We start from the raw sequence: 21,954 nt of genomic DNA on the forward strand, positions 1-21,954 counted from the left end.
TAGCATATACATCGTGCTGTTTTAACTAGTCGGCTGCATGCAACTCAATCTTGGGTTACTGATCGGCTATCTCCCAGGCCGAGGCAGGTTTCAGAAATTGCGCAAATTGCAAGACCAAGTTGAGCCATCTCGCACGTAGGGTCCCTCTGTTCTAGGTGCCCGTGGGGTTGTAAAATAGAACCGTTTTCCTTATGACTGTCGGGTCCACCGTAATTTACCATATGCTTCACCAGATGTCCGATGGTAACCTACCCAAGTTGTGTCTGCTGCTCGTGATTCATATACACGCAAATATCGTCCGCAAGTGCGGGTATGTCCTCCGTGAGTATCGTCAAATCCACAAAAACTACCGGTCTAATAAGGGCTATGTACTTTATCAGCATTATACGGTGGCTATCGTTAGCTAGCGGATGGAAGCGTTTTACGAAGGACAAAGTAGACTCTATTTTCTGCTTCAATGTGCCGCAAGATCTCTTTATTTGTGTTAACCGCGGCCACCAGCGATCACATTGAACTGCGACGCATTTACTTTTAGCCCAATCCTATTAGCCTCCGCTTTCAGCTAGCGCAGATGGCTTCCGCCGTTGCGAAGTTTCGGCCTACAATATTTAAGTCATCTGCCTAGCCAAGAAGTTCGCTACCTTCATTGAAAATTGAGTCTCTCGTTTCGATTTTGCTCGCCGGATCATCTTCTCTAGGGCGATGTTGAAAAGCATGCAGCATGCAGGTTAAACTGTCAACTTGTCTGGACTTTTGCCGCAGCTGAAAGGGACTCAATCCTATTGACTCTAATAGTCTCTTCCAGCAAAAGATTACAATATACAACGTACGACCACGATGTCAACTGGGAGGCGCAATTTCAACATTTACCTTCTTTTATATCAATTTGATTTTTTTGTCAAATGAAGAACCCGGAGTATAAACCAAAATAGCTTATGATGGTTGAAAATAATTCCCCATTTCCTGAATAATCTTCTTAAGGTTAGGCTATGTCAAATTTTTTCTGTAAAACCCCTCTTAAGAAAAATTTCTGGCTACGCCCCTGACTCAAGCAAAAGGTTCGCTTGTGTCGGACGATATCTGACCGCCAATTCTTATTTGAACAAAACATCGTTTTAACCGTTATGTGGGCGACGATTTTTCCCTACGTAGAAGTGCGACCCATGCTTATTATGACGCTTACATAACAAGATAGAACCAAGCAAAAACCAGGCCAGTCTTTTGAAGGTTTTTTATCCATATCGAAGAAAGAAATATCACACACACACACACACACACACACACACACACACACACACACACACACACACACACACACACACACACACACACACACACACACACACACACACACACACACACACACACACACACACACACACACACACACACACACACACACACACACACACACACACACACACACACACACACACACACACACACACACACACACACACACACACACACACACACACACACACACACACACACACACACACACACACACACACACACACACACACACACACACACACACACACACACACACACACACACACATACACACACACTATCGACACACCCATCAATAAACCCCCATCCCTTTCAACAACTGCTGGTTTAACGCACTCTGTGAGTTTTTCACTTTACAGTATACGTCAGTTGACGATTTATGAAATTTCCCGCTATTCTAAGTAGACCCAGAGGGAGCCATCCCCGAAATTTTTCTTTTTAAGTGAACTGCGAGCGAGTTAAGATATACTCTAAAGTACGGAAATAACTCTATCTGTGCTTTTCATACAAGGTTCCGCAAGTGCCAAAGTACCAGAGGGACGCTAAGTTACTAGTCGGTAACCGCTTCCGTTACTCCAGCCACCCAGAAGAACCCGTGAGGGAAAGATCACAGATAACCGCAAAAGAGCCGCGTTACCCAGGAAACGTAGCAGTGTCCTGAGCTAACGGGATCGGTAAAGAAGGTGAGTCTGACCCGTTCTGTGGTCCGAGCCTTTATTGGGGGGCCCTGTCTGCCTTGACAAGCGAGTGGTCGTGGGTTCGAATCTTAGTAGAATCAGGCCATTCGATGTTAAGTGACTTTAGCATGGGTTTATTTCCAAGCCCCTCCTCATCCTTCCTTCTGCATTCTGCATTTACTAACAATGAAAGCCTCTTGCCAGGGCAAGTTGTAAGAGTGGTACTTGCTTGAGGTGCGAATGAAGCCTCTTGTTCATGGGCAAATTATAGCTTGTTCCTGGTTCTAGGAACGAGATTGGTGATGCATAAGCAGTAAGGAACACATACATACACACATACAAACCCTCACTCTGTGCTAAACTCTACTTTACCGCATATATGAAGCCTTTAGCTAGGGCTGGTTATAAGAATGATACTTGCTCGAGGTGCGAATGAAGCCTCTTGTCCAAGGACAAATTATAACTAGTCTCCGAACTATCTGGCTCTAGAGCTAGATTGGTTGAAAAGTAGTAAGAAGCGTAGAGGGAAAAAGGGGTGAAAACACACCGACACTTTAACCGTTATGTGTTCGACAGGGTACCCGGGTACCTTTTCAGCTTTCAAAGTACGAAATTCCACAGTTTTCTTTGATCAAGGATACTGAAACTCTGTGACATCTCGGAACTAATTAAATTGCAATTTTTCATAAAATAAGTTTTCATGTAGCACTTAAGCGGGTGGAATGGGGGGGCTTCGAAATTTTTTACCCCTTAAGTGCTCGACAAGGGTACCCGGGTACCCACAAATTGAAACGCTTGTAACTTTGGCAATTTTTGACCGATTCGGACACTTTTACCACCTAAAGATTAAGGAACTTATCCACTTCCAGTGTGGTTACATCAGTGCCGGAAGTGGTTCATCTGGTTGCCGTAAATCTGGCATTCCGAGGATGTGTTCCGGAATTAAAGCACTTTTTATATTTTTGGATGTAATTATGATTCTATAACATTAGCCCGAATACCACTAGCCCGAAAACCACTAGCCCGAAAGCAAGTAGCCCGAATAACACAAGCCCGAATGTAACACATGCCCGAATGCAACACTAGCCCGAATGTAACAGTAGCCCGAATGTAACATAAACCCGAATGTAACACAAGCCCGATTGCAGCACGTGCCCGAAGGTAACAGTAACCCGAATGTAACATAAGCCCGAATGTAATACAAGCCCGAATGCAGCATGAGCCCAAAGGTAATACCAGTACGAATGTAACACAAGCGCGAATGTAACAGTAGCCCGAATGTAACATAAGCCCGAATGTAACATTAGGAGCTCCATAACCGCAAGGTTGCAGAATCGGCTGGCTGCGAAGTCTGTTGTATAAAAACAGAAGGTGTACGGAGTTTAACACCCAAAATTTGCTGTCGGATCGGTGTTGCGAAGCCCACACTCGTATGGTCTAATTTCCTCACAGACGCGTATTCATTCTTTCGGACCCTCGCTCTTATTTATTCATGCACTGCAACGAATTTTTGCGAGTGTGTGTTTAGCTAACAGCTATGGTCGTCGCTCTCGTTCGTCGTTGAAGCCCGAGCTGCTGATATAAATTACTCGCGAGGGTTCGGACTCCCGCCCATTAATAGAATTGAGGGCGAAGATGACGAAGAAAAGAAAAAAAAATGCAAAATTTGTATCACAGTTCTTCATTAGCTTCACAGGCAACTGATTGCTCGTGAGTTTTTCGTCTCGCGAATAAGCTACGCAGAAAGACGGTGTGAGACTGTGCGTTCGCCAGTGTGTGGGTAGCCGAATGTCTGCACACAGCAACGGTGGCTGTTTCTTTTACGACTGCGTGAGCGATGTAACCGTTGAATACTATGCTTCTCATACTCTCTCGCGTGTGAGTAGGCTTCGTTGACTTTTCGTTCGATTCGCAACATTGCTTTTGGTTTTATTAAATCCCAAGAATACTCAAGAATAAGACACACAACAATAGTAATTCAACTGCTGTTATTAATTGTTATGTAAACTTTATTTGAAAACTAGCCTCCCTCTAACCTAGCCTATAAATACTGAAACAAAAGACTGCCGCTTATTCAGTTTGAAAGTCCCAAAAAGCGGCTTCGCCGCTTTATATTTTACAAAAGTTAAATCGATGCGAGGACTAGGGAAAAGTAACTAGTGGTCAGTAGACCTAGGAAAACGAATAGACCTAAACAGATGTGATTTCTGAGGGGGGGCTGCCCCCCTACAGTGGCCGGCGCTTCCGACGGCGGGTCACCGGCGAACACTCGCCGTTGCCTACGGCCGGCTCGCCCTAAATCATCTAGGAAACGCTTGCTACTAATCTGGTAAAAAGGTCCCATATCTTATGATAAGCCTAACTCATATCTCGCTTAACCAAAATCAAAGATTTAAAAATTTCTGAGCTCGAAAATCAGCTAACTCTAGTCAAGTGATTGAAATCTTACAGTATAATAACGACAAAGCAGAAATAATTCGTTACTATATTGAATTAATATCAATTTAATTATAATTATATTGGTGACAAATAATATTTAGTTATAGTACGTAAATTGTAAACACCGCTTGTTGAGTGTAAAAGCCAAAAAAGCGCTTTCGCCACTTTTTATTTTATAAAAAAAGCAAAACCTTGGATTTATACTGTCTTTAGACATTATCCTTCTTTATCGACAGACTTCGCAGCCTGCTATTAGCCTGCTGCGAGATTCGAACATACGACGGCTGGCTTGTTAGACCAGCTTCGTACCTCGAAGCTAACTGGGCGGCTTTATTTTATAAAGGTAACTTGATGCGAGGACTAGGGAAAAATAACTAGAGGTCTACTAGATCTAGGAAAACGAATAGCCCTAGACAGATGTGATTTGTGCGGGGCCCCCCGTGTTGTAGTGTTACATTCGGGCTAATGTTGCATTCGGGCTAGTGCCCTTCGGGCATGTGGTGTTCGGGCTTTTGGTATTCGGGCTAGTGTTATAAAATCGTAATTATAGTAATATGGGTGTCCAAAGTTCTTCAATTTACTCCGAAAGGTCATTCTTCAATGTTTTAAAACAATATAATGATATATCCTAGGAATGGCCATTCTACAAGTTCCCGTGTGACCTCCTGTGGCCATAAAATTGTTTGGTTTGCAACACTGGCAATATGGGTATCTAAATTCATGAAAATACTCCAGAAGGCCATTTTTCATTGTTTTGATTCTGTCTGATGATTTTGCCACGGCACACAGTGCGTTGAGCCATAGACAAAAATCATTTTTCACATTTTTTTAATCGGGAATACTTAGTATACAATTGTTTAAAATTGTTTATAGATGCCTTCTGCTATATAAACAAGTATTAGTTTGCTTGGGAAAGCGTCACAACTACTATTATAAGCGTTCAAACTGTCAAGTTGCAGAGTGGATTTTACTTACAAATTTTGCTTTCATTTTTGAAGGTTATTCTTCACGCTCGTAAAAGTTTCATAGTTTGTGTAATCAAAATCTTTAAAATGGAGAATAACAATCAAGATTAGTAGAATAAATTTTGGTTATAGAAGGAATTCATTTTGACCTCACTCCTAAGAAATCGCCCCATAGAAACGACATAGATATTGTCCTTCAAAAAAACAGAACTCCAACTTTGATTACTGATTTAAAAAATGTCCCACCGACTTCCAAGCTAAAATATACACAGAATAATTGTTCAAAGTGTCCTCTAGAAGATCGAACAGGTTTTAGCTGCAACTACCTGCAACTCTGCAAGATATTTCAATATTTGTAGATCAACGTCAAGCACTGATAAACCGTCAGATTTCCGTTATTATGTTATCCCTGTTAGAAGAAACCACTGTTTATGAAGCTTTGTGCTATTACTGTTCAAAATTAAACTCAAAGCGATTTTATTTCATATAGCGAGTAAATAATTCTTTAAAAAAATTAATAAACTTCATCGGTATTAAGTATTGCCAATTTTTCCCGTTTCTCGGGATGATAATAATGACGAATAATCGATGATAACGGTTTTCCTGCTAGAAATTCGTTTCGCGGATCTAATTAAAAGGTATTCAAAAATTTCCCAACAAAAACAGAACGTCGAGCTACAGACTTTGTCTCAAATTATGCCACGGAAAATTATTATTTATTTTTCCGTTACGGCTGAGAATGGTAAAAAAGGCTTAAGTATTACTCAAACACTAGCCCTGTTCACAGATATAGATTTGTTAGTGCGAAACTATATTTTGCTTAGAAGTGCAAACGTCTTCCATAAACATAGCTTTCCAAGCTTTCATGCACTGAAGAAAAACTTTTTGATTACCGAAATTGCAGCCAAGGTTGATCTTCGAGTGCTGCTTAATCTAACACTAGATGGCATTGCTGAATTTACCAAAGTATTTCTAATACAAATGCCGCTTTCACAAACAGCTTTGGTAGTTATATAGCCGACGGCAACCCATATAATGATGAAAAACTTTTGCAATGCTTGCATAAAAATTTGGTGTTTGGGACATTTTTGCCATTATGTAAATATTTTGAGACATTTAAGCAAATACTAGCTTCTATTATCACAAACTACTTTTTTCATTACACTAGCTTGATAAAATGACTAAAACTAGCAGTTTTGATTTTTGTCCCGCAGTCCCATACGTTCAACGCACTGTGCGGCATGGCCATTCCGGAACATATTCCCGTGGGGCTTCACAATTGTCCAAAAGCAAAAATATTTGACCAAACTCGAGACTTTAGTCATGACCTTGAAATGCGGTCAGGCATACATTAATATTTTTTTTGAAACGATGATTCTACAATTGATGAAGGGACGGTAAGGGAAAGTAATGAAGAAGGATTTTTTTTCCGGGAATGAAGGGGAAGGGTGGAAAGGAGGGGGGGGGGGGGGGGGGTAATAGGTAGCTATGCTTAACAAGTTGTCGTTGTGACTCCTATCTTTTGTCCAATGCTGGAAGGTGCATGGGTGGAACCAAGCTGTAATCAGAGATTATAACCGGATTTGAACCCACAGCACCTGCCAGGGCGTGTCGCTCACTGGTACCCGTGTACCTTTGAACCACAGAGGCGCTGGACAAAAGAAGTCTGCACAACCCCCCTTATTAACCATAGCGACATGGGTTGGTCTATTTTTAGACACAAATTGTGCCTCTTCCTCCACCTACTGTAGAAACCACCGACCGAGAAGTTTTAATCTAACGTGTTTTTACTTTCAGGACGACGACACTATGCAGGCCCTTACGACTTGCAAGGTACTGCGTGTGACGCTGTTCGTCCGAAAGCGTGTTAGTCCGCGTTTCTCAGCGCGGTTCTTCGGAGAAAGGCTCCGTTCCTATGAAAATTTACCAAACTCGTGACTTTAATCATGACCTTGAAATGCGGTCAGGCATATATTAATATTTTTTTGAAACGATGATTCTACAATTGATGAAAACACGTTAGACTAAAACTTCTCGGTCGGTGGTTTCTACAGTAGGTGGAGGAAGAGGCACAATTTGTGTCTAAAAATAGACCAACCCATGTCGCTATGGTTAATAAGGGGGGTTGTGCAGACTTCTTTTGTCCAGCACCTCTGTGGTTCAAAGGTACACGGGTACCAGTGAGCGACACGCCCTGGCAGGTGTTGTGGATTCAAATCCGGTTATAATCTCTGATTACAGCTTGGTTCGACCCATGCAGCTTCCAGCATTGGACAAAAGATAGGAGTCACAACGACAACTTGTTAAGCATAGCTACCTATTACCCCCCCTCCTTTCCACCCTTCCCCTTCATTACCGGAAAAAAATCCTTCATTACTTTCCCTTACCGTCCCTTCATCAATTGTAGAATCATCGTTTCAAAAAAAATATTAAAAAAAAAATATTTGTAATACTTTATGAAACATGAAAAAGTCATACAACAACTACAAACAAAGTTAAAATAGGAAAACTCATTTTGACGATTCACATATAAGAAATAAAATTTTTCTATCTTCGCTGAAGAGATAGAAGGTTACGGTCTTCAGCAAAATTTCTTGTAATAATATGATCTAAAACTTTACAGAACTTATCAATGTGTTATATTGAAGCTGAAGAAAAATAAATTTTTTATTTCACTTTTAGGGGGATTATTCAAAATTTGAGTTTCACCAGACGATAGAACTTTTAATTTCAAGAAACTCTTTCAAAGCTTTCATAAACCTAAAATTAAGTTTTCCTACTCAAAACTCTAGTGTGCACATATTTTTGGGTTTGGACAACTGTGAAGCCCCACGGGAATATGTTCCGGTGTTTTAATTCCGGAACACATACTCGGAATGCCGGATTTCCGGCAACCAGATGAACCACTTCCGGCTCTGACGTAACCACACTGGAAGTGGATAAGTTCCTGAATCTTTGGGTGGTAAAAGTGTCCGAATCGGTCAAAGATTGCCAAAGTTACAAGCGTTTCAATTTGTGGGTACCCGGGTACCCTTGTCGAGCACTTAAAGGTGTTTTTTTTTGTCGAACACATAACGGTTAAGCACGGATAATAAGCAGTTCGCTCACTCTATAGCGATACTGCAACTAGTATTGGGCAAAATTCCCGAAAGTATCGATAATTGAATATCAATATCAAATCCGCCGCTTTATCGATACCGTCGATATATCGCTCGTGAAGCATCGATATTAGATTTATCGATACTATTTAAGGCGGCATTCTGGGATTAGGAAATGCTACTCAAAAAAAGGGATTCATAAAAATTAATCAATAAAAAACATGTTGAGCAAAGAGAGGGCCCCCAAAACACGCACGCAACACATCACTCGCTCCAGTACAACTCTATTTCGGATACGTCGCTTTGTACGGAAAACCGCACCACAGCTGTTCACGCCCGACTGAATCGTATGCTGCCCCGGAATCCACAAAAATATGATGGGTTGTACTCCCGACACATCTAGATGACATGCCGAAGAGTAAAAATTTGATTCAAAAGCCAACCTGGTACTACCCTACGAACTCTCCAGCCACCGGGGATAGATGACGTAACAAAATCTGTTGGTGACTTGACCAGCGTTATTCTGCGGTAATTGCAGCAATCTATCCGATCCCCCTTTCTGTAGATGGGACAAACCACACCCTCAATCCACTCATCCGGCAGCTCTCTCCCAAACCCCTGAAACCATCCAGTGATGTGTCGTTGCTGGCGGTTCTTGGCCATTCCTGCAGAGTTCCGCCGGGAGTTGCTCCTTTCCGGTTCTAGCTCTGCTCGATCTCTGTCCCACCTCTGCCACTTTCACCGCTATTATGGCGCGTAAAAAACTGGAAAATCTTTATGCCTTCAACGCCCAATACTACTCTATGTGCTCTCTGGTCAGTTTTGAATTGCTGAAAATCGCATATCGTACTTACTGTTCAATAAGCGTTAAACACGTAAGTGACATTGTTCAAGGTTTTGCATAAGAGTCAATTCCAAGGGGTCGGACACTCAGCACATTGCACTGCACGGTTGCCAGATCGATAAGATTATAACGAATTTAACAAATCTTGCAGTTCGGCACTTGTACCGAAATCGACACAGTTCGGCTCGTTTCAAGTCGTCTAACATAAAAACGGCTGTGTCGAGGTCATTTCTAATAAAGTAAATTTGAGAATTAAGCTTAGAAGCTACCCGAAAAGAAAACAGTGCGAGAAAAAATACTAAAAAATTTGTTTTTTTGAGCATTTCCTGACCTAGTTTTAGTCTATATTTTTTCAGCTGCATATCCCGCTTTATCAGAACAGTATTGGGATGAAATTATCGATTTAGCATAATATCGACGTCGTAAGTATCGATGAAATACATCGAAATATCGGCCTTTGAGTATCGATATCGCGGGTATCGATACGGTATCGCCCAATCCTAACTGCAACAACAACGAAGTGCGGAACAACACCTGGATAAGATCACAATAGATCAAAATGCTGGTCGTAGTGATAATATTCACAAAAAGAAAAAAAAAAAGGTGTGAAAGGTGGCCGGAAACGCCCCTGGCTGTTTTATTAGGTAAACACAGTTTGACCGATCGAACCGCCCTTTTAGCTTCGAGGTACGATGCTGGTCTAACAAACCAGTCGTCGTATGTTCGAATCTCGGCTAGGCGGTGCTTGCTAGATAGGGGTCAGTAGGACCGTTACACTGGCCCCGTAATTTTCCTGTATTCTAAACAGTTGGCTGCGAAGTCTGTCGATAAAGAAAGTAGAATCAATATATATAGAATGCCAGTGTCGCTGCAGTGCTCGTGGTAAACATCACACATTTGAAAATTATGTATTTACATTGTATGCGCATATGTGTGAGTGATCGATTCGAAACAGGAATCTGATTGTCAAACTAAAAAGGCAACCCAATAAAAAATCCTTCTGCTTTTCCGTGAATCACGTAGGATAAACCACCCGATTTGATCGTTTTGGGGTATTTCATCGGCAGGAAAATTTTCTTTTGGGCCATTTGACAATGTAGTTCCCACAGAACAGAAGTGGAAGTTCGAACAATCGTTCGAGCAAAACCTGGCATCTACGCTCTGGTCTAAAACTCTACCAATAAGTAAGAACTTTGACGAGTTTTTGTTTTGAGTGCACTTGTCATCCAAAATCTCGTCTAAACGAAATTCCTCAACTCGTCTAAATATTTCAGCTTTACTTCGCACATAGGAGTATTTGATGCAAAATGTTGGCCATAAGTCCAAAATGGAAAATGCATGATTTTATCAAAATATCGTATCTATTATCACAATAGGGCCTACTAGTCACGTTAGTATTGTTCTATGCAGGATTGATTGATTTTTTTTCACAGAGTATGCTGTTATTTTGGATAGCAGTTTTCAAGAAGCATCCTATCGTTCGTGGGTATATAAACCTGAAAATCTGAATGAAATATTATTTGTTTAACATAAGTGAGCATTTTCTCTGTAAAGAAGGATATTTTTAAATAATTTTATCTAGCTTTTTACGAGCCGTATTGGTGAACCGTATAATCTGTGTTAGTGTTCGTAATATTTGGACAGTATTGTTGACATTTCGTAATTACATCGCACGTTTTCTTTGCGCACGTTCACGTTAAAATTAACGGAACGTGCGGAAAGAAAACGTACCATGTATTTAGGAAATGTCAAAAATGCTATCCAAATATTACGAACGCCGTCCACCATTATGGCATGTAAAAAGCTGGATATGCATTTATATATCCATCAGCTTCTTCGAGCCATAATGGCGACTGTCATTCGACTCAATTCGACAAGAACAAAATATATTTGTCATTATGTTTACGTATATATGTATGCACGCATGTACATATGCATATACAAGCATAGGCGTCACACACACAAACCAATTTTATGTCACATACACAAACCAGTTAGCACCGCCTAGTTAGCGTCGAGGTACGATGCTGGTCTAACAAGCCAGTCGTCGTATGTTCGGATCTCGGCTACACTGAGAAAACTTTTATGTGCCAAACAGTTATCATTTATGTGCAAGCGATAAATTAGCACATACTATTTATACGCGTATAATTTTTATGTGTATTTCTGGGAGGATTATGTTTATATGTGGCTCATGATAATCATATGGAATTTCATATTGTTGATTGCAAGGAAGATTGTCTAATCAATAAGTGCGCAATCGCTCTTAAAAGTGCTATTTTGGCTTAAATCGTTTCGGTCTCTTAGGTGCACTTATTGCTTGGAATGTAACGAAAAAGTGCGCCGAAGATACCAAAACGATTTAATGCAGGATCGCACTTTTATGAGCGATTTCGCACTTTGGAGGGTACAATTTTCCTTGCAATCAGCAATATGAAAATTTACTATTAGTTATGTGCAGAATATTTTGAGTTTAGGTGGGGCTTGCTAGTTAGAGTCAGTAGGATCGTTGCACTGGCCCCGTAATTTTCCTGTATTCTAACAGCCGGCTGCGAAGTCTGTCGATAAAGAAGGGTAATGCCTAAAGACGGTATAAACCCTTGGCGTTGGCTTTTTACACAAACCAATTTAGATTCAATGGATTCGACCGCAATAAATTTTATGGAAAGCTCTAAGGTAACAAGTTTATATATTTTTGGATAGAACTAAGTGTAAATTCGACTATCTGAAGAACCTTAAGCGAAACTGAAATAAACTTTTTCTCGCCGAATAAGTCAACAAGAATAACATCACAGAACAGAAGTGGAAGTCCGAACGATTCGGCGATCAAAACGGGTAACAAATAGCGTTTTTGTTTTTTTAACCTGGGTTGATTGCAACCGACTACTAAATAAACAAACATTTTCGCGAGCATAAACAAACGTTTTCGGGTTGTCAGTGCATTGCTTATTGCGAGGTTCAAACTCTGAAAAAACTCAGTGTGAACCCGTCGTCTAAAAAGTGCAACCCAGAGCGAACCAACCTGAGTGAAAAAACAAACGTTTTGACAGCCGTTCGATTGGAACTAGAGCGAACCTAGATTGGACCTAAGCAAAAACAAAAACGGTAAAAGTCTTTTTTGTTTTTATTTTTTTTTGGGAAGGTTTTCGTATAGAAGCGAATAACAGCAATATAAGCAGAACGCTCGCTGCCAATCGCATAGCAGCTTTCACATGCTTTTGTGTGCATTCGTATACGTTCGTGTGTTTTTGTGGAAAAAAGTGACTCGCTACCGCCAGGTTCGCTAGTATCTGTAGAAATCTGTAGCATGTACGTGTTTGGATTTTTACTTCCATTTCTGTTCTGTGATAACATATTAACCCCTCTAAGGTCTTTTCTATTTTCATAATGTCTATAGATAATGACCATATGTCTTATGGCCCCGGAGTTATAAAGGAGTTCTTTGGGGGACCGCGACATGGCTTTTTTAGATAGTTGCCAAATATTTAAAATTTGTTTGAAATCTGTTGATTTTTGTAAATGTATCATCGACTGTGGACATATAAGTTACTTTGCCGCAGTTACGAGCCATGGCGCGCACGGTCCGGATCCGGGGGGACACTATGAATCCGGAACCGGTTCCCATAAAGGGACATTTCAGCATCAGTAAAGTATGTCGTGTCGCATATCAAAAAACATCAGCATTCGATAAAACAGCGATTGGCGATCAGTTCATGTCTCAAGAGAAAAATTTGTGCGCTGCCGTCCGAATAGTTTTTTGGCTGATTGTTACGTGTCAGAGCGCAAATCGCGAAAGCGAATTTCTCAAAACTGTATTTCCAAAGTCGATGAGCATGATTTCTCGAAAAAACCTACACCGATCCACTTGAAACTTTTAAACAAGTTATATTTTCGTTTTGTTGATTTAATACAAGTTTTCTGGAAATATTTTCTAGAGATTAATCGAAGAGTAAAATTATTTTTCTTTTTTTTGGTCTGTTACCGTAACATGTATACAAATTTCCACTTTAATCAGTTAAAAGGTTTAGTCCTCTCAACTGTGTAAAGTATAACCGCTTAACCTTCAATGCATTAGAAAAAAGCTTTGCTCTCATTCTCATTTTAATTCGTATTTCGTTTTGTATTTTGAAATAATTCATTGCCGCAAGCATCAATTGATGTACCGCAAACCTCTAATCACATCAGCTTGATGAAATAAGACTAATAGAAGTAATGAAGATATTTTGGACCAACATGGCCACTTCACCGGAAAAACATCTGGTACCTGATTCGCGACACATTGTTTAAATTTTAGGATAATTCATCTTACGGCACATCAAATCACATCATCTTGATAAAATGAGACTATTGAAAGTATAATAAAGACATTTTGAAAGCAAATGACTACATCACTATCGGATCTGGAACATCCGGTACCTGGTTCAGGGGAATTCTTTGGATTTTGGGATAATGCATCATGAGGCACATCAAATCATATCGCTTTGATCAAAAGACATTGATGGAAGTACAATGGAGACATTTTGGAACCAAATAGCCACTTCAGTAACCGGGTTTGGGTTCAATTGATGATTTTAGGGTATATAAGCGATTTAACTTATAATGAACCGGTTAACGGGGTAGTTCTGGTTATATTGGGGCGGTTTAAAACAAAATCCTATGGCACTGAAAACTACAATACATATATCAAACTAATAATGCGTTTTAGAAGCAACCTTCACCATTGGAATAAAAACCATCTTATGTGTTGAAGGCATATCTGATATCATAGCTTCTAAGGTATTACACATTTTTGTCCCGAATAATCCCATATGTGTTGAATCATAATCCACCCAGTTAGCTTCGGGGTAAGATGCTAACCTAACAAGCTAGTCGTCGTATATTCGAATCTCGGCTAGGAGGTGCTGCTATAGAGTCAGTAGGATCGTTGCACTAGCCCCGTAATTATCCTGTACTCTAATAACCGGCTGCGAAGTCTGTCTGTCTGCCCAAGCACCGGGAAGTTCCATTAGTGTTATTTTGCTAAGCCGATGTGATTTGATGTGCCGCAAAATGAATTATCTCAAAATACAAAAATGTCCCCGGAGACAGGTGGTTGATGTTCCGGAGCCGACGCAGAAGCGGCCATTAGTACAAAATACTCCGAAATTTACCTTGGGTGTCAGTTTTGGGCCATACCTTTCAAGCGAGGCAAGGAAAACGAAGTTCGGATTGAAAATGGATGAAAAAGAGCAAGCTCAAAATTTGGGTCCTTTTTGATGATGCTTTCGTTTAGATGGACCGATAATACAAATTAATTGGGGAGTCAAACGACATGCATTGTACAACGGGAGCAAATCGTTTGAATTTATAAGAAGCAATAAATTGAAATAACTTACAGGAGATAACTATACAAAAACTTTTTAAATTAGGAATATCGTAAAAAAAAGAATTCATAACTACACGGAGAATAAAAATGTAGTTTCAACCATATTTATGGTTGTTTTACGCACAAACAAAAATTTCGTTTTGTTTCAAACTGAAATGTATGATTGAAATGAAAATATTTATTGTTATGTCAATGTTAACTTCAAATTTGAAAATACTTTACTTTTAATTCAAAACTGTTATTTTCTTGATTCAAACAGAATCTCGTTTTGAAACAACAATATTTTCAGGTTGTTATAAAAATATTTTATTGAGGCTTAAAGCAACAATCATTTTGTTTGAAGCAAACTGGAGCTTTTTCGCTCCGTGTACATATTTCATCACTTTACCCACTGTCCAGGCAGATTAGACTAGACACAGGGGGATTAAAATACCCAACTTTTGTTTTTGTTTTGGTTTCACTGAGCGAACTGACAGATTCAGTTGGTTCGACTAGTTGAATTTCATAACAGAGACAACAGCTAATAATAGTAAAATTGTAATAAAAATACACTGTTTAATTGCTTCCTGTTTAATACTTCCAACCAGCAAGTGGGAGCAAAACCAAAACTGATAAATGCTATACGGAAAATATGTAGAATTTGACAGCCTCACCAGTCCCTAGTGGCGAGACTGGAGCATTTAGACGAGTTGGCAAGGATGCCAGAAAGAAAAGTGTTATGAATTTTCAAAATATATCATCGAGACGAGAATCGAAATCAACATGCGGCTTGTGATCTTAAACAAATTTTATATTGCGAATTGCATTAAAAACGTGAAATGCAAGAAACTTGCAGACATGTTACAAGTAAAAGCCCCGCAACGAGCTGTCAATTACATATGTCAATTTATTGGGATTGACACTCACAATAAGTTGACATAAATATTTGACAGCTCGCCGCTGGAATTTTACTTGCAAACTGTTTACAAGATTTTTGCATTTCACGTTTTTAATGCAATTTGCAATATAAGAATTGTTGATGTGCGACTGTATTGGTGGTTTGTATGCATCGGGAAACACTTTGCAATGAAAAAAAACTCTAGATGCAAACAAATCGCGTATACGTATACGCGGCGATGTGTGCGTAATATTCTTGTCAGCAATCTCTATGCTAAACTTCCAACGACATGCGTAACCGGTGTAACGTATAAAATAGGAGTAAAATCAAAAGTCGCGTAGGTTTTGATTTTTATTATTGATCACCTGCGGTTAGCGGCAACTACATTAGCATGTTTGAGAGATGAAAAAACACCTATGCTAGTTTTAATCACACGGTGGCAACTTTGACGTTTTCGAACAAAATAGGTGAAGCCAACACATCTGGATCACTGGATCACTTTTATGCTAGTGCGCGGCTAGTGTGCGTGTAAAAAAACGATTAATACGATATTTCCGCAGCAGCAAACTTAACTTTTGTAGCGGCGTCATCTGTTTCTCGCCCGAAAAGTGAAGTTTTATGTTAGACGATTGTAAATTATTGTTACCAATGCACTGTTTTTGAGATTCCTAGAAAATTCTTCACTTCTATATAACTAAATTGATACATGCATGATTGAGTTTTTGTTGGTTTGGTCGCGTGAGCATAAAGATTATTAACACCTTTTTGCCATTTCCGTACAGGAATTCCATAGAATAGTTCTGGCAACTTTGCTTTGGGTCAGCTAGTCTAAATTGGGAAAACAGTATAGTAAATTTTCCGTGTAAAAAGCCACTTTCCACCGCCAGGTTCGCTAGTATCTGTAAAAGGTTAGAGTTACGAGTTTTGATTTTAACTTCCACTTCTGTTCTGTGGTAGTTCCCGTATCCAAGACACGAACCAGCAACATGTTTGCCACCAAAATATCCATGAAACACCAGCGACACTGGCATTCTATATATATTGATTATACTACCGTGGACCCCCGTTCGTTTGACCGTTTTTAATCTGAACACTTTTTAATTTGAACCCCGTTGGTTTGCACGATGTGCAAATTAAAAATGGTTCAAACGTCATACTCAATATGACATCATTTGCTTATGCAGACAATGCACATAAACACGATTTATTTGTGCTGATCTAGCGTGTTTAATCTGTTTCACATTGCGTTTCCCAACGATTATGGTAGAAATCTGATCGGAGAATGAATATTCGCTGCTTGCAACTGCCAACTGAATCAAACCACCAAAACAATAACAAAGAGCAGGGCAGCCAGTTCACACAAGTTTCAGCATATTTAGGGTTACCAGTTGTTCAAATTAAAAACTAACCCCGTTAGTTTGCATGAGGAATCGTTCAAACGAACGGGGGTCCACTGTATAAAGAAGGGTAATGTCTAATGGCGGTTTAAGCCCACGGCTTTGCTTTTTTTGGCTTCATCGATCCCTCTTTTGTTTCGTTTCAAACTTGCCCTAACGTCATAGCTCTGTCAACAGCTATAACAGTGATTGTTAAGATTTGTTCTTTGAATTTGGCTTGGAATCAATACTAACGCCTAAGTTCTTAATTCTTAATTGACACGAACCACCAACTACAACAAATTCACGAAATGTTCACCCGCGAGTGTTTCGTATACAAAGTATTTACACAGTATTAAGTAAATAGATTGTAAAAACAAAATATTCACTTTACCATGCGCACACCAAATACATATATTTTCAACGCGCGGAGTCACATCAGCAACAGATTCCATTTCTACTTTCCTCGAAAAACGCAGCAGTCCAAAATTCGGCCCTCAAGAATATTGCAACCACTGAAGGCACAATGATAAGGTGCAATTTTCATATCTGTGGTTAATCATGAAGTTCAACGATGGGCATCAACATCAATTGCTACCTACATATGTTCACATGAAGCTATTCTTTCTTTGAAGGTATCTTCACTTACGAAAAATTATATGTTGCATTTACATATTTAGGTACCTTTCATTCGGTCATTGGCTGATAATCTTGTTACTTTGATAGGAGTTTTTAGCTCAGTTTCTGATACTTTACTGTGTGGTTGCGCTTTTGCATAGATCATTGTAGTTGTAGAAATAATTACTGTTCATTGGCATTCCTATACCTAACGTAATAAAACATCTATTGTAGAGTGCATTTACCCTATTAGCTAGTTAAAAATCAAACGGATGCAACGGATTTCGAAATGAATTATTAATGTGGCAGTCGATTAAGTTGATCGACGTGCGCTTTACTTACGTGCTCATCCACCGAGTATGTGAGCTCCCCGTCGTCGTACAGTACGAACCACCTTCGCTGCCATCGCTGAAAGAAAGGTAGAATAAAACAGTCGAAATTAATTATGACACTCGTAAACAAGCTTATTTAGCGATCGCACATTTGTATGGCTGGGGTAATTTTTAGCATCGCAAAGTTGGCCATCGCTGGCTGGTGCGGAACAAGCAGATAAGACAACCAGGCAGTGTGATTCGAAAACAGAAATTCGCCATCCCTTATTGGTAGGATAGAAATCGTGCTTTTCGCGTAAATGAGGTTATGGCAAAAAGTCTTTATTTGGTATTGGAGAAAAGAGGTTTATTGGGATGGTAATTTATCCGAACGGCGTCAATTCGAAAATATGATGATGGTGAAGATGCTGATGGTTAAATACCGGTATGAAGTGGATTGATAATGGAGCCCAACGTAAAGGCCACGCGTGGAAAATGTCAAAAAGAGCGGTGAAATTCTGTCAAAACATTGGCAGCAGGCAGACGCTCAAGTGGTTAAGCATGTATACGTTTCGAGGAAACACACGCGTTTATTTTTTAATTCGTTTGCCTTTCCTTTTTTTTACATCGTAGTCTGTTGTTAATTTTTTTTCATAGCTTTTTGTTTACTTGTTTATTTATTGTCCAGTAGCGGAAAATATATATGTTTTCATACATTTGCTACTTCCGGTTCAAATATTTTTAGGTGCATTAATATTATTGTTTATTGCACTAGCTTACACTAATTAGCAATTGTCATTGTCTGATGACAGCCTGTCCAGTTAGCTCCGGGGTCTAACAAGCCAGTCGTCGTATGTTCGAGTCTCGACTGGCTCGAACAAATTGTAAATCAAATACAAATACAAATACTCAAATTACTTTCATCAGTTCAATAGTAAGTTAACTATGTCGTATCACATTTGTTATCACATATTTATAATTGCTATTATATTTTTAAAATAGCTAGAAATATCGGCAACTAGTCTTTAACACAATGTGTTACTACAATTCAGATAAACCCAAGTCACGGTCTGTTTGGAACCAGATATTGGCTAGAAGAAATTTAATTAAAATCTTTGTTATTAACGAAATTTGTTAACCACTAACCGACGCTAATTTATAACAACGGTTGTTATAATTTATCTCATTTATAACAACCGTTGTTAGGATAGTTGATAATGAAATAGTTTATTAGTAACATGAAACATGGTCTGTTATAATTTTGTTAAGTCCTTCTGAGCGGGTTGGCTTATAAATTTAAATTTTATAAATGCTCTTGAAAATAAATCATACAAAAGATGCTGGATATAACAAGCGCACTGCTTGTATCCGAAATATTACAGGATGTGCATCAATATATAAAATAAATGTTTGTTTTGTCGGTTTTGTGTATTACCATCAAAGCCCAGGTTTCTACAAATTTGATATTTGTATGAGAAAAAAAACAATTATGATCATCGTTTCGCTTTAATGCAATGATTAGTTTAGAGTGTAGAGTATATCAGTATTTGCGAACAGCATATAAAGTATTCCACCACGCATACATATAAAGATTTTTTGACATTAGCTGAGTCCCTCGCTGAGGCTGTTTGCAGTAGGAATCATATCAAAAACATCAAATATCAAATATCCGCAAATTACGAAACCGCAAATTACTTCATAAGTATCAGTATAACCCAGGAGGCTGGCAGGCGGCCATGTTTTTGGAGCTAACATGTCGATTGCAGCATAACAACACAACATATCGCAAACATTTTTAAATTCCGCTCCTGCAAATTTTTGTGCTTCCGATTTGATGCTTGATATTTCTACCAGTTCCAAATGGCAGTTTAAACGCACGGCCACGATCAAAACAATGCAAAAATCAGCAGTGACAGGTGTTTGCTTTGGGCCGTATTCAAAACGGCCCGCGATATGTGTGTTGCTGTCAGTTGACGTTGATAGAGATAGGGTTGCCAGTCCCCTGGTATAACCTCATTACTGCATTATACAGATAGAAACAAGGCAATCATTAAACCAAAATAGACACAAGCAGCTTAGCAATAGTTTTCATTGAACAATGACTTTTGTGATAAATATGTCCTAATCTTTTCTTTGATTTACAGCAATTTTTTGATTTATTATCTCTAAGAAACCTACCTTTATTTGGCAGGTAGAGGTTATCAAGTGGAAGGCTTAAGTAACTTATAATGATAGTAGCAGTTACATGCAGCAAAGATATTATCTGGTGCGCTCATGTTTCCTGTCGTATTGTGTTGAGTGTCGTTTCCTTTTCTTTCAACAAGCGAAAGTAAAATGAGTTATAAATAAACATACCAAACGACTCCCACTAGGCAGTACCAGATTATGTAATTAAGGGTTTGAAAGGGTTGGGTGTGTGAAAATTCTATTACCGTCTGTAACATCAAGCCACATGAAGGCAAAAAATAATAAAATAAAACCACCAACCGTCGCGGTTCGTTGTAAATTTAATTAGCATAACACTGGACTTTCGGATGGAGCTCTGCTATCAACGATGGAACGAGACGCAGACAGACGGAACATTCTCTATTACGGAGCATATTTTCGCTTTTATGGTGTAGGCAGAAAAGAAAAAAGGGTGACTGATTAATCAGCGAATTAGTGTGAAGCACAAAATAATAGCGATAAGCAGAGCAGGTTGCTTTGATTCAGGTTAGTCGGATGAAAGATGATCTAAATGAACAGAGCTCCACTTTTCCACATCTCTTCGGATAACTTAGTGATAGGTAGCAATTTGAAACAAAATTCATAAGCCTTGAGGTCTGCAGTGGGGCTTCAAACATTCGTAAATAGAGCAACCAAAGAAACAATAAACAAAGATGAAAAGCGGAGCTGTCAAGAAGCGTTGCTGGAATAATAACAATTTTGTTTTCGTGGGAATCGTGGGACATCTGGGTCGATTTGTAAATTTTTTTAACAACTAGCTAAGTGCCCGATCTTTCTCGGCCCCCCCTTTTTTGTCTCCTAGCCACTTGAGCATCTGTTCTTGTTCCAAAAATTATGTTTTTCATCGTAAGACACATGGTAACCCTATGTAGTAAATGCAGAACTCGCTTTGTACGATGCTGATACAATGTTTGCAAAGTATTCTTTTTTTTCGACATGTCAACCAATATTCCGATCATGCAAGAAACAAAGCCCTTTTTTCTCATTTGAATTCACGCTTCCTCTTGCCAGACAGCGATGCCAGATCCACGGATTTATCCGAAGATCTTTCAAAATTATTTCAAAAGGAACATGCTGAAATCGAAGCATAACACATGAAAAGGGTTGATCAAATGAGGGTTAATAAATCTAAGCTACAATTGATGTTTAATTAATTGAGTATCCGCCACTTGTTTCGGTACTGCTAGAAAATGTGTCCGTTTTCCCCAAAGGCTAAATTTCTGTAATTTATCAATCAACCAGTATGCATTCGACGAGTTTCCCGTTATATGCTGTCTATTGTCTTGCGAACAAGTTAAGTCAAATGTCTCCGACTGCCTGTTAGATATATGTCTGTCCAGTCTGTATGGTTAGGTCGTCGATGGTAAACCGAGAGGCGAGACTCTGTCGATCGAAGCAAATGACACACCAATTTATGCAAATTGCCATTTTCGCCGCAGTTGCCTTTGTGGCTTTGTTGCTGTTGGCTACCAGCTGAACACTGACAGCGAGTGCACCGCCTCTTGCCTTTTTACTTGGTTCTTAACCGGCTACTGCATCCTGAACGGCACTGAAATGCCCGGAGGCAATCGCATTGGGGCTGCAACAGGCTGTGGCCGGGCTTCTTTACAATTGTAGATTCTTTCCGAGCGGTGGCGGGGAGGCGTCGGGTAGTCAATTTCTTTCGACCATTGATTCTGCAGCAAGCAGAAACATTTGAGCGCGTTTGAAGGGGAGAAGACAAACAAATCTCCGCCGGCGATAAATTTACGCGATCTTAAACACGGATGGACAGCTGAACTGACTACTGACCGCTGCTGGGAATGCTACCGGAGAGCCGGAGAGTGCGCATCGTAAATTCATTGTACACTAGGGTGGTCTGT

At 39.5% G+C, this 21,954-nt stretch overlaps 1 protein-coding gene across 2 annotated transcripts in view; it reads right to left on the reverse strand.

Moving 5' to 3' along the window:
• The window catches only part of LOC128744006 (protein outspread), a 374,096-nt gene that overhangs the window by 75,448 nt on the left and 276,694 nt on the right, over nucleotides 1-21,954 (reverse strand). For both annotated transcript variants that reach the window (XM_053840742.1, XM_053840741.1), the window contains exon 3: nucleotides 17,898-17,963. In XM_053840742.1, coding sequence (XP_053696717.1) covers nucleotides 17,898-17,963 — 66 coding nt within the window. The remainder of the gene's footprint in view (nucleotides 1-17,897; nucleotides 17,964-21,954) is intronic.

Source organism: Sabethes cyaneus, chromosome 3 (assembly GCF_943734655.1).
Source record: "Sabethes cyaneus chromosome 3, idSabCyanKW18_F2, whole genome shotgun sequence".
NCBI lineage: Eukaryota > Metazoa > Arthropoda > Insecta > Diptera > Culicidae > Sabethes > Sabethes cyaneus.